Source organism: Colletotrichum destructivum, chromosome 6, assembly GCF_034447905.1.
Source record: "Colletotrichum destructivum chromosome 6, complete sequence".
Taxonomy (NCBI): domain Eukaryota; kingdom Fungi; phylum Ascomycota; class Sordariomycetes; order Glomerellales; family Glomerellaceae; genus Colletotrichum; species Colletotrichum destructivum.
In genome coordinates, this window is record NC_085901.1 from 3,002,123 (window position 1) to 3,016,946 (window position 14,824).

Below are 14,824 nucleotides of genomic sequence, written 5' to 3' on the forward strand. Positions count from 1 at the left end.
AGGTGGTTGTGGTTTTACACTGGGGGGGGTGCGCTAGGGAGTGATGGGCAGCAAGGCGGCAACTTGTGCACGGGCCAGCCCATGAGGATGGGAAGCTCCGGCCACTGGATGGATGTACGTCCTCTCAAAGCTGGATGGCAACGCTGGATGGTACTAACGGAAGGATGAGGTATCATTTAAAAGGCATGGTTCACTTGAACGAACCAGTTGACCCTGGGATTTCGGATGCATGGTTCATGCAAGTCATGTGTTATGTTCGTAACTCCAAACGTAACTAAATAATTCATCTTCACATATCTGCGTTGAGGCTTGTCCAGCCCACGCGTCGTCCACATTCAATGTAGTCCACATTCAAAGCCGCAAAGCGCCAGTCGAAGAAACCCCCTTTGAGAATTAGTAACAAGGGCCTACGTGGCTCATGGCCGTGTCTTCCAAATTCCGTAAGTAATCCAAGCCTGCCCAGCTCTAGTTTGCTGCATCCCACGACGAAAGGTCCATGGCGTCCATGGGGCCCATGTTCATCAGTGACCGCAACACTCCCTCAGCTCCAGGCGTCATGCCAGGCTGCCCTTGCAGCTCACCCCAGCCGTTCGACATACCAAAATCCGCTCCCGGTGTTTCGGGCATGGAGAATCTCTGAGTTGGCGTCAGCCCGGTCCGAATACCGAACGCACTTGCATCGTTGAAGTAGCTAGCGTTTCTGTCAGTACTACCGCGAGTGTTGGTGTTCTGTTGCGTTGTGACCGGGCTGGTGTCGAACGAGTTCTGGCTGGGTCCTTCGAGACCTCCTGCCGCCATGTTCGCTCGCTGGTCCGACGAACTTGAATTTGGTGTCGGTCGGTTCGAGTTGTCGCCATCTGTTGATCCCGATATGTTATTGTCGCCGCTGCTTTCGCTCTGTCCAAACCCTGTCAGGTGCCCGCTGCTTGAGCCAGATTTGTCGTATATGGAGCCGGAGCTTGGTGTCAACGCGTTCCCGTGCACGGGGACACCATGTGTTGTGTTCGTGCCGTATGACATGCCCTGTTCCGCCGAAAGCCAACCTTGGCCACCGAAGCCAGTTGATGCAGAGTTGGGAGCGGCGTCGCTGGTGTGCTCGGGCTCGACTATGTTTGGGGCCGTGGCGAGGTTGCCGTCATCCTCCACAGTCTTCATGAAGTGACATTCGTTGCGGTAGGACATGATGCCTTGTACACCCTCGGGGTCGTCGCAAACGGGGCCGTTGCCTCCACCTGTCTTCAAACCCGGCTGCAAACAAGTCAGATTGAATGCGTGTCAATTTGGCGGAGGATACATACGCTTTCACCGCTTCGCGGGAATGCCGTCTTTAGTTTTGGTATCCTTATCGCAAGAGCTTCCAAATCCACATCCAGCTGGACGAGGAAAGACTCGGTAAGTGGGTTCCGTCTCTTGAGCGCATTCATGGCAGAGAGGAGAAACCTGAGCGAGTCGGCTGTTTGACTGTCTTCGGGGCGGCTTTTGAGATACTGAACGAAGACCCTTGCCGCCACGTACAAGCAAAATGATATGAACGGATTCATCTGACACGTGTCAATAGATGCGGAGATGTGAAACGCGAGGAACAACGTACTGCTGAAAGGTCCAAATGTGATATCATCCTCATGATGCTCGCAATCTCGTTGGCCGCCGTAATACATCGCACCTTACTTTCCGCGCTGACTGAAGAGGGAAGCCTGTTCTTGTCGGCCTTGAAGATAGCAGCTTGGTGTAGGCAGATTGTCGACGTGTGGATGCTCATGTTGGTAAAGACGATGTTTGGGTTACCCAGGCCAATGGGTAGCTTGAGGTATGACGGCAGGCAGAGGGACGTGTTAAGAAGGATGTTGTCCATGTTGCGGTGCCGCTTCCAGAACTCGCCGTTGAGGTCGTGGTCTCGGTCGTCAACATCGGGCCGGTGCAGGTGAATCAAATTTCGGCCGAAGAGACATGCCATCAGCACAATGCCGCCAAAGGAAGAGAGCTTGCCCGCCCCAGAAGGGCTCATGCAGTCTTGCAGAGACTGCGTCTGCTCGGGCCGGCTCATGTCGAACGCCTCTTCTGAACAAGGCAGGTTTGTCATGATGTCCTTCTCATCGACAGTCATGGGCCACCCGGTACCGATGCTTGCGTAACGGTCCTCGCAGAAAGCCATCCAAAAAGTACGTCGCCTCTCCTCGCGCTCAGTCCAGTCTCTTGGCGGCGGAAGGCATTGCTTGACATCCAAACCAGCTCCATCAAGTCGGTGTAAGCCCATCCTAACAAGAGTTAGCCATACCTTCGGGCCACCAGCATGGAGAACGTCGACTCACATTTGACAAAGACGCACAGCTGACCCGGTGTTCATCCAAGCTCGAGGGAAATACATCATTTTGAACTCGTAGGAGGCCAGGAGCACATGCGTCTGAGCGTGAGCTACCGAGATCATGTGCTCGCCATAACCCTTAATGTAGTCTCCCTCCACATATTTCCGGGCTCTTTGGTAGAAGAGGTCCTTGAGATCAAGATACTTTTCTGTGATGGAACATGCCAGCGTCCATATAGCATACCTCAGTGCAACTGGGGGTCTTTGGTTCGGGGCTCTGCAAAGCGTGTCAGTGAGCGTGCTGTTGCGCTAGACAAACCCCAAATGGGTAGTGCCTTGGAACAAGGGTCATCCTACAGGTTCATGGCTGCTAGGTATCTGTATTTATGGATCATAGGCACTGACGGGTGGACCTTTTCAAAATAGATTTGATGGCTGCGAGATACGTGTTAGCCCATCATCACAGGCACAGCATGTTTGAAACACTGACAGCTCATCGATGGTTTCCTGGGGTGGAAGAGGCTCCTCAAGGCCGAGCCCAATCATCTCCCAGGTGAAGTTGCCTCCGGCATTGTTCATGCCCATCGACATGTTGGAGTTGAAATTGAAATCCTCCATGGGCGGAGCAGCGGCATTCTGGGTCTGAGGCGAAGATTCGCCGGTGAAGCGCCATTGGTCCACGTCGTGGTCAGCTCCAATACCAAGAGAAGAAGGATTGGGGATGCTGTAGCTCGTCGGTGCAGGAGCGCTTTGGTTGTGGTTCGGAGCCGTAGCATCCAGGTTTTGAGGCGTGTTCCTGGAAGGGTCGGCAGGTGCCACTGGAGGGTCTTGAGTCTTGAGAAGAGTCTCGACTTGTTCTACGGATGGGCGCAAGCACATACAGTCAGTCATGAGGCACTGAAAGAAGAGAATGGGCGAACAGGCTTGTGGACAAAGCAATACAGAGAAGAGGAAGGCGCAAGACGGGAATGCTCACTCAATCGTTCCTCGAGAGCCTTGACATATCCTCGCTTCGGGCCGCTTTTCCTGCGGACTTCGTCGTATGCGCAAGAATGGCCAAGTCTGGCGCAGGTACTGCAACTCGGTCTAACTCCATCGCACTTCAACTTGCGCTTCCGACAGATCATGCACGCCAGGCGCTTTGGCTTAGGCACATTGTTGTTATTGTTGTCGGTGGCCGCTTCTCTGCCGTTTGAATCGGCCCCTGGGTTTCGGGGGCGCTTGTGGGAGCTGGCGCCGTTCGTGTCTGGCGGCGTGGGTGTACTTGACGACATGATGAGACTGGCAGGTGACGCCGGTTTGCAACAAATCCAAGTACGCGCCGAGGGTTCGCGTTCAAGAAGAGGGGCTGTGGTGTGGAAAGTTTACGAGAAAAGGCAGAGATAACGGGGTCTCTAATTGTCGGAGGTCGGATAGGGATTTGGGCAGGACTGCGGGAAGTGTCGCGGCGCGCAAAGTTACAGCTGTAGCCTATTACAGGAAGGAGGAGGAGGGGTTACTTGGCGTCGCGCAGAGTGTTGAACCTCATATGGCGTTCGAAACCGAGCATTTGTCGAAGGAACTTCTTTGAGAGTGATGGTGTTCTTGGTGTTTGTAGGCGTCGACGGAGCAAGGAAGAAAGTGAATTCGGCGGGCTGGTTCGACAAGGGCGAAAAGGGCAAAGGATGGGGCAGGAGACGAATGTTGGGTTGGGTGCGGTGGAGAGGAAGGGTGACAGAGTACTGGGGGGCAGTGCGGATTGTAAAGATAGAGGAGGCGGACAGGGATTGGGGTCGAGACGACACAGGATGCACACCCAGTAGGTACTTCGCAATGGTATACAGGCAAGAGCAGTACCGATGGAGCACAGCGCCGTGGTGCAGTGGTCCAGTACCGGGGACGGGATGGGGCCATCCCCTTTGCAGCCGAGGAAGCGATCAATAACAAAGTATAGACATGGATCCCCAGCATGATATGCGGTGCATAGGTAGTCTGTAAACGACCCGCGGATTGGGACAGCCCTCATGAGAGGAAGGTCCCTAGGTACCAGTGTACCTACGCCTCCTCTACCACTGCAAGGCAGGCATTGCCCATGATATGGCATTGGACTGCTAGGTTAAAAAGCTTCTCTTAGGCTATCCTACGTTGCTAGCCAATATAATTGTGTCCTTCTGAAGTCGTATTCGTTGTTATGAGTCGCCCCAAGGAGTTCTCCTAGCCTGCAATTGCGTATAAAGTACATCGGCCTGTACACATTTCGCTGGATCACCGTTTGATGCATGCTCATATCAATTTCGACGACTCAGATCCTGGATTGTTCTCGCATCCTAGGTCACTAACGTTGACATCAGCATCTCTCAGTAGGAGCCAAGGGCAGAAATAAGCCCTAGGCAAACATCTGAACACGCACCACTCGCATGTACATGCACCACAGCCACACTAGCCACGCTAGGTGCAACGGCCCGCCCAGCTCAGCCCAACCTATCCAGTATGACCGACTCTCTGCCACCCTAGCTGCTGCTGCTGCTGCTATTGAATTGACGTGTCCGTCCTATTTGGTCTCGTCCGTTCTCCACATGTTACACAACACCACTCCTCCTCAAACCCCTTTTCCAAAGAACTGACCTACTCTCGCCAGCCGTACCCAACGCGGAGCGACACGAAGGGGCGTTTCCCCTGAACTTCCGTCCACTCACATTGGGCGTGTGCCGAGTGCAGACAAGCAGCATAAACCGTAAGTTCTGAGAAGACTTGCAGCCGTCCGCCTCAAGTCGAGCCACTCGCCAACTTCGATGTCACTTGCAGTGGCGAGTATAAGCAACAATCCCCCGCACCTTCGTATGAATACCATGTTTGACATTCAAGCTACCATCTATCCGCGTTGAGCAGCATGGCATGGGAAGGGCACAAGATCGGTGGGCAACCAGCCGCCAGCTCACATCCTAGCCCTCTCACTCACGTCGCTCGGCTTCAAGTTGAGCCGCGCTGACTTTACCTTTCCAATCCTGGGTTTTTTCTTTCTTTCAATTCCAACGTTGGTTCATTCCATGACAGCCGTCCCATACCATCCTGGCCAGAGAATATCGCCAGCATTCTCGAACTTCAGCTGTTGAATAACTAGCAGCCACCCAGATGAGGGCCTGCACTATGTCAGCTAGATGCCTCTTATGGCAAACGGGTTTCTTCAAGGGCGGCTTGCCGTTTTTGGACAGCGTCTACTTTAAACGAGCACTTCCCGAGGGCCGGGTGACGGGTATGCCACGCTTTTATGGTCACTTCTTCTCAGCGTCCACTCCGACGATGCGAAGAATCCCCAGATCGCTGTAGGCTAGGCAATACTTCGTAGGCGCCCAAGACACGACGGGACAAGGCCCGGCTGTCTTGAATGTGTGAATATGGTCTCCTGACTCGGCATGTCGAATATCCAGCCCAGGACCTAGCGACACATCATTAGTCTCTTCAGAGTCTTTTGGACAAGGTAACACCGTTCTACCCACCTTCGTCGCTGCCCCCGACCAAGAAATTGCCATCAAATGTGAAACCTAGCCCGCGGTCAGAATGCTATGCATGACACACAAGCTCTTGAGCGAAAACTCACTAATTGATCGTACCGGGCCAATCATGCTAGTAATGGTCCGCTGGCAAACCCAATCCGTGGTGTCCCACAAAGAAATGATGGAGTCAGAACCACCAGTAGCGAGGTAGCGTCCTGTTGGTTGCAACTCGGCTGAAAGGCAGGACGACGTATGGCCATTGAGGGCAAACTCTCTGGCCTCATCCCCATCACCGAACTGGAAGGCAGGTTTGAAATCCGGATACAGTAAGATCCTGGTTCTGCCCTCACCAGTCGTGAGAAATATTTTCTTGCCGCTCCAACAAAAGGCAATCTGATTCGTCTGAGTCGGCTGTTGATGCGATGCCACAGGTGTCGACTGGGTCGGCGACAATACAAAGATATTGTCCGTCTGGCCAAGTATGAGTGTCGAGCCCTTGGGTATCAGGGGGGAGAAACGACAAACCTTATTTCCCACAACTAACGATTGACCGTCGGGTGCCCAGACGAGAGTGAAGGCGTCTCCCAGACCCTTGATCTCATTGATACACATCTTGGATCGAACATCCCAAAACTTGACGACTCCGTCATTGCTGACACTGCACAGCTCGGCGTCTTTTACCGGATTGAAGGCAACCTTTTCAATGGGGGCCGAATGCCCCTTTAAATCGGTCGAGAACCGTACATTTGGCTTCTCGGGGTTCCCTGCGCAGGCGGAGAGTCAGCTTCCTCGATTCACGCACCTGAATGAGTGCACCAATTGTTACGTACAAACACGGAGGGTTTTGTCTGAAGATCCTGTAGCTACCAGAGTTCCTAGGGGGTTCCAAGCAATTGAACGTATGCTTTACGGATGGACGGTCAGCATTTTGGGCTTGACTTAAGGGGCTTTGGGCTGCAGCATCTTACGTCTGTCCTCTGGAACTCGAGCTCGGATCATGATAAGGCTGGCTCTTGAGATTGGCCAAGTAGGCAGGGAATCTCTCCTTGGAAAGACTAAGCCGTGTTCGTGGTGGTGGCATGTTTGCAGCTGGTGAGAGATGTCGTTGCGGCAGCGGTGTGAACTCAACTGCGTCAAGACAATGGTTGTACTGATTGATGCCTACAACCGAACCAGTTGACACCTCCAAGTTGGCTCGTATCAGTATCCTGTCTCAATTGCTTGTTTGTAGCGATGATACGCCAAGGGCCGGTGAATAGCAGCTACTCATGGGCGAGTAGGGTGTCAGTTGGATTGATTGACACTGCAGGAGTGACAAAAGACCCAAGTATATCCCGGATCTTTCGAAGTGAATCTTTGGCGATCGTCCAAACCGAGAAGGGATCGCATGAATAAGTCCACCAACGTTTATGCTTGGCTGCGAAGCGTCGGAATGTTGTAGGCGCGGTATACCTTCGGGTGGATACTGTTCCTCTGCATAGGTAGGTATGCTGGTCTGGAAGCTGCAACAAATGCCAGCACTCAACCGCGGGCAAACATAGACGCGTTTTATGGGGCTCGCTTGCTCATTCCTGGCCAGAAGACTGGCGCTCACGGTTACATAAGCCGAATTGGCCTGGTCGGATAAGCGTTCCCTACCTTGGTAGGCAAAACAAAGTGCCTATCTAGGTAAGTGTTTGGTAGGTAGGTATTGTGTATCATGTGTAGAAACTCCCAGGTGGATGGGTGCCTAAGGCGAGTGCGTAGCGGGTAGACATCCGGTACGTAGGTACGTCACCCAAGGTACCTATGTACCTAAGCACCTACCTAATAGGTAGCGCCGGACGCCCCCCCAAAAAACATTACGCCCTCAAGCTCCCGGCCCGCCGTTGGCTGGAAGCTCCTCAGGGCCATGATTATCACCTTGTCTGTCTTCACCAATTCTCTACAACCAGCCGCTTCCCCTTCCCCTTCCCCACACCGCATGCTTGGGGTTGTCAATGGGCCACAATCGAGAAGGAACATGACGTTTTCTGTTTGAAGTCCACAAGCGGCCATGACCAGAGCATTGTCCGGCCCGACAACCAAGAATACCCACTCGCCGGCTCGACGAGCCTCCTGCCTGTCACCGACGACAGCCTGCCACTACGACGGCGCCACCACCGCACCGAACCCATCCCATTGACCGACGGTATAGGGTCTTACCGAGATGTACTGGCCCATCGGGACCCCCCGAATCTTCGCAACAAGCAGCAGATCTGGTCCTGCTTTCAACCTTGTCGTCTCCCAAGATGGGCTGCCCAATCCCTTTGATAATCGACCGACTGACGAGCCCTCATCGTACCTCAATGCGCAGTCGCAACACTCCCAACAGCGCGACGACATAGAGCTCACTACTCCTCTAACACCAGTTACACCCGCCATTCAATCTGTCGACCATGACGATTCCCACGGCTCTGAAACAGCTCGGCTGTCGCCTCGACTGAACGTTAATATTCCCTTGAAAGATCCCGTTCTCGCGTTGCGCATATCCCGCCCCGGTCATCTTTTTGCCGTGATAACCTCGACGTCAATGACGATATGGCAGGCCAAGGTCAGTAGTCCTCATGCCCAGTTCCGTTCCTTTCCAGCGAGGTAAGCTTACATCCTCCAAGCCTACAGTGATTCTAGCCGTTGTTGTCCGTTCGGAGTCCTCCTTGTCGACTTACGGCGAAAATGTCGACCTTTTACTTCGCCCCGACTCGGCCATCTTCGTGGTTCGAACAAGCCTAGGCTATCTCATTACATACTCTCTGGCGATGGACTCCGAAGCGCAAGTCTACAAGCCATACTTTCCGAGTTACGCAAATATCCAGCGACGTCGCCAAAACCACCATGGCGGGCCTGGGAGCACGGCTCCGGATCAGTATCTTTGGGGTCCTGGTGAAGGCCAAGGGGTCCGTGACGTGAGCGTTCGCTTCAGGATGGTTATCAAAGTCGACGCCGGCATAGAAAGCGCCCTGGCACTGGATGACGAGCTGGTTGTGACTACGCGCAAACCAGCGGCTGTTCAGTGCATCCGTTGGACCCCGGATCAAAGCGGCAGCCAGACGAAGACAGAGATTCTCAGTCGAATGGGGTGGCTGGATAAGAAGATTACCGTCGTCGAGATGACCTATGATCGACCCATGAACCTATCGACTTGGATCACAAGTGACGGCAAGGTCTATGCAGTCCAGCGTTTGCATCCGCGCGACCAGTCCCAAGGAAACTCACATGCAGTGGACCCCAAGAAGTTATTTAAAGGTCACTGTTTTCACACACCGAGCCAACCGGAAGAAGCCGCCAAAAGAGCCGTCATTAACGCTAGATTCTCCTTGGTTGCTGTTGGATGCGCAGATGGTTGTATCCGTGTCTATTCTGCTCGAGACTATGCCGGCAACATTCCGCCCTCGCATACACACACCATCCCGGTGTCAACGTCTGTTTCTGGCTCAATCACTACTTTGAGCTATTCCCCTGACGGATACTGTCTATTTGCCGGCTTCGAAAACGGCTGGGCTACCTGGAGCGTCTACGGAAAGCCCGGCAGCCATAGTTTCGGCGCGCATGAAGCGATCATTGACGCCAATGGTGAGAAGTGGATCGCTGGTGTAGGGGATGCTGTCTGGCTCGGGAGCGGCTCAGAAATACTCATCACGCATCGTCAGCACGAGGCGATTTGGGCGCTAGAAATGGCCAGGAGTGCAGTGGTCGGCAACTACAACGCAGCGAATCTCATGCGCACGGTATTGCAGACTAGCACAAACGTCATGATATACCGTGGATATGACCTGCCAGACCTGGCGGGTATCTCGGCAGAGCCACATTTATGGCATACGACAAAGATACCCTCGGCTTATCTTCTTCATCAATGGCCGATTCGGCACACTGTCGTTTCACCGGACGGACGGTATGTTGCGGTGGCTGGACGCCGAGGTCTGGCTCACTACAGTGTCAACAGTGGCCGGTGGAAGACATTCGCCAACGAGGCCATGGAAAATGAGTTTCAGGTCAGAGGCAGCATGTGTTGGTACCAGCATATTCTGGTGGCTGCGGTGGAGGCCAACAAGGCGCATGAACTTCGCCTCTACTCTAGAGAGACGGGCCTCGACAGCTCTCAAGTGCTACACACTCAGCCGTTACCGGCACCGGTGGTGTTGGTGACCACAACAGGGGAGGATTCCTTGCTTGTTTACACATACGAGAATCTTCTTTACCACTTCATCTTCGCGCCTACGGGCGGTTCGATTAGGCTGGTTCAGCTGGGACAGATTGCGTTCCACGGAATAGTTCGATCGCCCGCTAGAGTCCGTGGACTGAGCTGGATTTTGCCAGATAGTCAACTCGTCGACGGCGATCCGTCGCAAGATGTCGCTGTTGCGTCGGTCTTGTTTCTGGTTGATGCCAAACTGGTGTTGCTTCAACCCTCGTTTAACAGCGAGGGAAACCTGAAATACGACATGAAAGTTATTGCTCAAAACGTGGAATTTCATGTAAGCATGAGAGACCAGCCGCATTTTGATGCCATAGCTACGCAAGCAGAAGAGTCTCTGTCGACTGGGGCAGATGTGACGCTCCGGAACTCACTCTGGGTGTTTGATGGCCATGAATTTAAGCTCTGGCCAGACATACAAGAGGTGCTACGAGCAGCATCCAATGAGGCCCAGCGCGACATGCCGAAGACAATATCAGTCCCTTTGGACTATTATCCACTTTCAACCCTTCTGAGCAAGGGTATAATTCTTGGAGTCGAAGCGGATCTTGTTCAGAGGCGGGACATTAGTTTCTCATTTTTCCGCTTCGCTATCAGAGCAGGTTTGCCATTTCCTTGGCGAGGAGAATACTGCTGACAACGATTAATAGACACATCTGTTTCTACCCGATATCTTGCGCTTCTTTCTGACTGAGGGCAGGACCGTAGACGCGGTCAAGCTGTCGGAACAGTATCAGAAGTTAGAGTACTTCGCGCATGCCCTAGAGGTCTTGCTTCACAAGGTTCTGGACGACGAAGTGGATTCTGGACCGAGCCCGGAGGAGGCGATCCTGCCACGAGTTCTGTCGCTGCTGTCGTCTTTCAAGCAGTACCTAGACATTGTGGTACAGTGTACAAGGAAGACCGAGGTGAGGCAGTGGCGGACGCTGTTTGCATACCTCCCGCCGGTGCAAGAGCTGTTTGAAGAGTCGCTTCAGCGAGGCTCCCTCAAGACCGCTGGTGGCTATCTCATCATCTTACACACACTGGACGAGCTGGGGTCTGCTTCAGAGCAAACAGTGCGATTGTTGTCGAGAGCAATGAAAGAGGGGGATTGGGATTTGTGCAAGGAACTGGCACGTTTCTTAGCGGCCATGGATGAGACGGGCGACACACTGCGCGAGGCTATGGAGGGAGTGAATATTACACTGAGGAGCAATGAGGACCGGTCTGGGATCATGAGTCGGCTTGATGTCCCAAACAGTAGAGGTGTCAACGGTCTGGGCCTGAAGTATGCAGAACAAAGCGACGAAATGGAGTCGGAGGGCCAATCCACCAGCGATGCTGCAAGCTTCAGTTCTGATGGTCGCTAGACGTCTGTGGGGGGAGAGCAGACAGATTTAGTATTCCTGGAGGATATCTTTGCTCTTGGACCCGCGGAGAGAGGTAGCATAGGATGAAGAAGAGAAAAGGCGGAGAAAAACCCCTACTTAAGAGTTGCAGTGGCTTCATGATGGTCAGTCGGAATATCCTCGATGTGAAAGCGGTCGATCTTCAAGTTACCTATTAGTGCCTGCCTACCTCTATAGTCAACCTGACAGATCTCGGCTTCCCAACCCATTTTAGAGCTAAGCCTGAGTTGTCGTTGCTTTAGCCTGAGCAGAGGTGATCAGGTGGGTGATCACTACCCGAGAACAGGCCCGCTCCAGGCTCCAGGACTCTTATTATGCTACATTCTTAAGACTGCAGGCGCCGAAGATCTGCTGATTCCTGAATGGAAATTTAGCGATCGGCCACTGGGATGGTATCATACTATTCGGCATCAAATGAAACTTGACGCAAGAGTGCTGTCTTTGCAACTCTCAAAGCTCCACGGGACCTTGTTCTCTGAGCATTGGAGGCTGACCTTGAATGCCCACGACGCCGGGGTTGATGTGACAATGACCATTCGATTAGTCGAGGCATACCTGCTGAGGGCCTTCAGCATGCCTCTTCCTGAGAAAATTGATTTCCACTTCTCCTCAGCTAATGGTGGCGCGAAGGGATGGGAATTGGACATTGGGAAGTTGCTTAGCCTTCTCGAAAAGGCAACCGCTGCTATTCCCCTAAGCAAAGCCGACGATAACGCGATCAGCCAAAGTGGCATCAATGAGCTCTTGGACGACGAGGAAACTTGGGAGGATTTCTCAGACGATGAACCTCTGGAGGACATCCTAGACGGTGAACATGCGGGGGATCTCTTAATGAGATTTGAGGAGAAGCATACATTGGATGATTCCGTGGTTGATTCGAGTTCAAGATGCCTTTCAGCTATAGACTAAAGCATATTTACCTCAAACATCTCCCCTTATTCCATCCTTATCCAGCACCGGGCCATCAGACCTCTAATCTAAGATAGCATAGAGTTCTTGAATCTGCTGCAGCACAGCTGATCGACTTGTACCGCCCTTGGTCGATTTTGCCTCAACACTCGACTCGTATTCGAAAGCCTTGACAATATCGGCTGTAAATCGACAATCAATAGCTTGCAGTTGCTCCAGGGATAGCTTATCCATCGGGGTTTCCGTGGATTCCGATAATGCAACAATGCGTCCAGAAATATGATGAGCTTCCCTGAAAGGACATCCATTTCGCACTAGCCACTCTGCAACATCAGTAGCAAGCATTGTCTTGTCAAGGGCAGCTAACATCCGCTCAGGTCGCACGGTCATGGTAGCGAAAACCCCGTTGGCAATGCCTAGACTGTCCAAAGCAGTTTGGACTGAATCCAGCATGGGTTCCCATCCCTCCTGAAGGTCCTTGTTGTAGCAAGTTGGTAAGCCTTTCACGCTCTATTAGGTATCTATTAGTGGCTGCTCTTGATCCGCTTTGAATCACTCATGATCTGATATGTCTGTATTTGAACTCACCATCATCAGTCCAGCCATTTGACCGAAAGCACGGCCTGACTTGCCGCGCAAGAGTTCCAAACTGTCAGCGTTCTTCTTGTTCGGCATTAAACTAGACGTGGATTAGAGTCTTGTAGGATTGTCTGGGATTCGCAAAAGATATAACAAACCTGCTGCCGGTACTATAAAGATCTGCCAAACGACAAAACCCAAACTCAGAAGTAGAGTATAATATGAGGTCTTCAGCCCACCTGCTGATATGGCTGGTGAACATTGAGTTCCAGTTTAGGAACTCAATAATGAAGTCGCGGTCGCCTGAAGTGTTCATGGAGTTCAGAGTGATTCCGCTAAAACCAAGCTCTGCAGCTATTGCGTCTCGATCAATGCCAAACACATTGCCAGCTAATGCGCCACAACCAAGTGGGCTAAGGTTGACCCTTTCAAAGACCTGGCGCAATCGCTCGAGATCCTGTTTGAACGAAGTAGCATGTGACATTATCCACTGACCCCAGCGAACTGGCTGCGCTCGTTGCAAGTGGGTGTAGCCGGGCATGAGGTAGTCGCTAGGGATGTTATTCAGTAAGGGGCTTTGTCCGGATGCGGTGCTAAGCTTACATTTCAGCCTCAGCGCGTTTGGCGAGGACTTGAAGAAAGGCAACGAGTTGGCCGTCGATGTCACGGATGCGGTCACGTAGCCACATACGCATATCACAGACGACCTGCTCATTACGGCTACGACCTGTATGAAGCTTGCCAGCGGTGTCCTTTCCGACAAGCTCTCCCAATCGACGCTCATTTGCAGTATGAACCTGATTCATCACATTAGCCTCAGGTTAGGTATTATAGGCTTGGTCTTACATCTTCGTCGTTTGGCATAATAGCAAAAGTTCCCTGCTTCCATTCTTCCATCACTTTGAGCAGGCCACGCTCAATCGTCTCAAATTCGTTGTTGGTAATAATATCAACCTTCGAGTTAGCCCTAGCGAAAGCGATCGATCCAAGAATGTCCTCTCTATAGAGAGCCTTATCGTATCGGATAGAGGCATTGTACTTGTGCATGAGCGGATCAATCCCACCTATAGTAGGTATCGCAAGGTCAGTATACTGGATCTGAAGCTTCTGTCCGGGGACAATCGAACCTGTAAACCTGCCACCCCAGAGCATGTTGGTTGCCGGGGCGTCCGTCTTCTTTTCAGCCATGTTGGAGTATTTGTTCTCAGCGCTCGTCGCGATCGTTGCGTTTGTTGGTTCGTTGCGATTTCAAGCCCGATATAACTAATGGAGCCAAATGAGGGTAGAGCGCGTGGATAGCAATTGACGTTCAAATTGACGGACGCGAGTCAATTCGGATGATGTTGCTTGATTGAAAAGGTCGAAAAGGAGGGCGGGCCTGATCAAGCTCGAAAGTTTTGTTATGGACGTGACGATGGTTGAGCTTAAGGGCAGTTACTCAATAGGAAAACTTAGTAGGACCGACACCGGCGGTGAGTCACCTTGCACGTGAGCTTGCACGTAAGTAACCCTAAGCATCCTTGCATAATATTAGTTAACTACTAGACAGATACCTATTAATTAGAGTTATACACATAATATAATAAACTCTTTACTACTAAAGAGTTTATACTTGTTTATTAGATATATCTTTATTATTAAACATTACTTAACTTTTTAAATAATGTTTATGGCTATAATGATTATGTTAGAACATTTACTTTTTACTTTATTTTAAAATTTTATTAAGCTTTAAAAGATCGCTTAGTTTAATACTAGTAACTATTAAAAGATTTACTTAGCTACTATTTTTTATCTTTATTACATATATATATTGATAATATTTTATTAAGCTAGAGATCTACAATTTAGAGTCCTAATCTTACAATATAACTTAGTTAATTTCTTTAACATAAGCATAGGTAGCTATAGCCTTATCTATATATTCTTAGTATATAGAGCGCTGTTTTATATATAG

The 14,824-nt window shown here is 51.6% G+C and overlaps 5 protein-coding genes across 5 annotated transcripts; 2 read left to right on the forward strand and 3 right to left on the reverse strand.

Moving 5' to 3' along the window:
* Positions 1–228: 228 nt before the first annotated feature.
* Positions 229–4,054, reverse strand: CDEST_10105 (uncharacterized protein). Its single transcript, XM_062926263.1, has 7 exons — positions 3,279–4,054; positions 2,793–3,159; positions 2,660–2,737; positions 2,310–2,579; positions 1,592–2,255; positions 1,299–1,541; positions 229–1,248 (listed from the first exon to the last, which is right to left on the reverse strand). The coding sequence occupies exons 1-7, from the start codon at positions 3,574–3,576 to the stop codon at positions 466–468; spliced, it is 2,703 nt and encodes a 900-aa protein (XP_062782314.1). The 5' UTR covers positions 3,577–4,054; the 3' UTR covers positions 229–465.
* Positions 4,055–5,130: 1,076 nt separating this feature from the next.
* On the reverse strand, positions 5,131–7,295 carry CDEST_10106 (Putative WD40/YVTN repeat-like-containing domain superfamily, TREX component Tex1/THOC3). The gene is made up of 7 exons (XM_062926264.1): positions 6,744–7,295; positions 6,606–6,679; positions 6,301–6,539; positions 5,880–6,246; positions 5,779–5,823; positions 5,481–5,717; positions 5,131–5,421 (listed from the first exon to the last, which is right to left on the reverse strand). The coding sequence occupies exons 1-6, from the start codon at positions 6,854–6,856 to the stop codon at positions 5,554–5,556; spliced, it is 1,002 nt and encodes a 333-aa protein (XP_062782315.1). The 5' UTR covers positions 6,857–7,295; the 3' UTR covers positions 5,131–5,421; positions 5,481–5,553.
* A 333-nt stretch (positions 7,296–7,628) lies between these two features.
* Positions 7,629–11,509, forward strand: CDEST_10107 (Putative ribosome control protein). The gene is made up of 3 exons (XM_062926265.1): positions 7,629–8,347; positions 8,409–10,586; positions 10,639–11,509. Exons 1-3 carry the CDS (start codon positions 7,964–7,966, stop codon positions 11,338–11,340), a joined length of 3,264 nt encoding a protein of 1,087 aa, XP_062782316.1. The 5' UTR covers positions 7,629–7,963; the 3' UTR covers positions 11,341–11,509.
* A 284-nt stretch (positions 11,510–11,793) lies between these two features.
* Positions 11,794–12,289, forward strand: CDEST_10108 (uncharacterized protein; the record flags this gene model as incomplete). Its single annotated transcript, XM_062926266.1, has 1 exon — positions 11,794–12,289. One exon carries the CDS (start codon positions 11,794–11,796, stop codon positions 12,286–12,288), a length of 495 nt encoding a protein of 164 aa, XP_062782317.1. The 3' UTR covers position 12,289.
* CDEST_10109 (Putative fumarate lyase family, L-Aspartase, fumarase/histidase, argininosuccinate lyase) lies at positions 12,155–14,291 on the reverse strand. Its single transcript, XM_062926267.1, has 6 exons — positions 13,995–14,291; positions 13,714–13,931; positions 13,471–13,664; positions 13,026–13,418; positions 12,877–12,967; positions 12,155–12,798 (listed from the first exon to the last, which is right to left on the reverse strand). Exons 1-6 carry the CDS (start codon positions 14,053–14,055, stop codon positions 12,352–12,354), a joined length of 1,404 nt encoding a protein of 467 aa, XP_062782318.1. The 5' UTR covers positions 14,056–14,291; the 3' UTR covers positions 12,155–12,351.
* Between the last annotated feature and the right edge of the window lie 533 nt (positions 14,292–14,824).

What these genes read in the sequence shown, in the direction of transcription:
- CDEST_10105 (XM_062926263.1), bottom strand. Translation starts at nt 3,576, where the DNA reads ATGTCGTCAAGTACACCCACGCCGCCAGACACGAACGGCGCCAGCTCC. An exon ending in TACCTAGCAGCCATGAACCT is followed by an intron (nt 2,580 to 2,659) that starts GTAGGATGACCC and finishes CACGCTTTGCAG; the next exon opens with AGCCCCGAACCAAAGACCCC. An exon ending in TCCCGCGAAGCGGTGAAAGC is followed by an intron (nt 1,249 to 1,298) that starts GTATGTATCCTC and finishes ACTTGTTTGCAG; the next exon opens with CCGGGTTTGAAGACAGGTGG.
- CDEST_10107 (XM_062926265.1), top strand. Translation starts at nt 7,964, where the DNA reads ATGTACTGGCCCATCGGGACCCCCCGAATCTTCGCAACAAGCAGCAGA. An exon ending in TGACGATATGGCAGGCCAAG is followed by an intron (nt 8,348 to 8,408) that starts GTCAGTAGTCCT and finishes ACATCCTCCAAG; the next exon opens with CCTACAGTGATTCTAGCCGT. An exon ending in TTTTCCGCTTCGCTATCAGA is followed by an intron (nt 10,587 to 10,638) that starts GCAGGTTTGCCA and finishes AACGATTAATAG; the next exon opens with ACACATCTGTTTCTACCCGA.
- CDEST_10106 (XM_062926264.1), bottom strand. Translation starts at nt 6,856, where the DNA reads ATGCCACCACCACGAACACGGCTTAGTCTTTCCAAGGAGAGATTCCCT. An exon ending in AGACAAAACCCTCCGTGTTT is followed by an intron (nt 6,540 to 6,605) that starts GTACGTAACAAT and finishes CCGCCTGCGCAG; the next exon opens with GGAACCCCGAGAAGCCAAAT. An exon ending in GGTCGGGGGCAGCGACGAAG is followed by an intron (nt 5,718 to 5,778) that starts GTGGGTAGAACG and finishes ATGTGTCGCTAG; the next exon opens with GTCCTGGGCTGGATATTCGA.
- CDEST_10109 (XM_062926267.1), bottom strand. Translation starts at nt 14,055, where the DNA reads ATGGCTGAAAAGAAGACGGACGCCCCGGCAACCAACATGCTCTGGGGT. An exon ending in CTGGGGTGGCAGGTTTACAG is followed by an intron (nt 13,932 to 13,994) that starts GTTCGATTGTCC and finishes TACCTACTATAG; the next exon opens with GTGGGATTGATCCGCTCATG. An exon ending in CTTTATAGTACCGGCAGCAG is followed by an intron (nt 12,968 to 13,025) that starts GTTTGTTATATC and finishes ATCCACGTCTAG; the next exon opens with TTTAATGCCGAACAAGAAGA.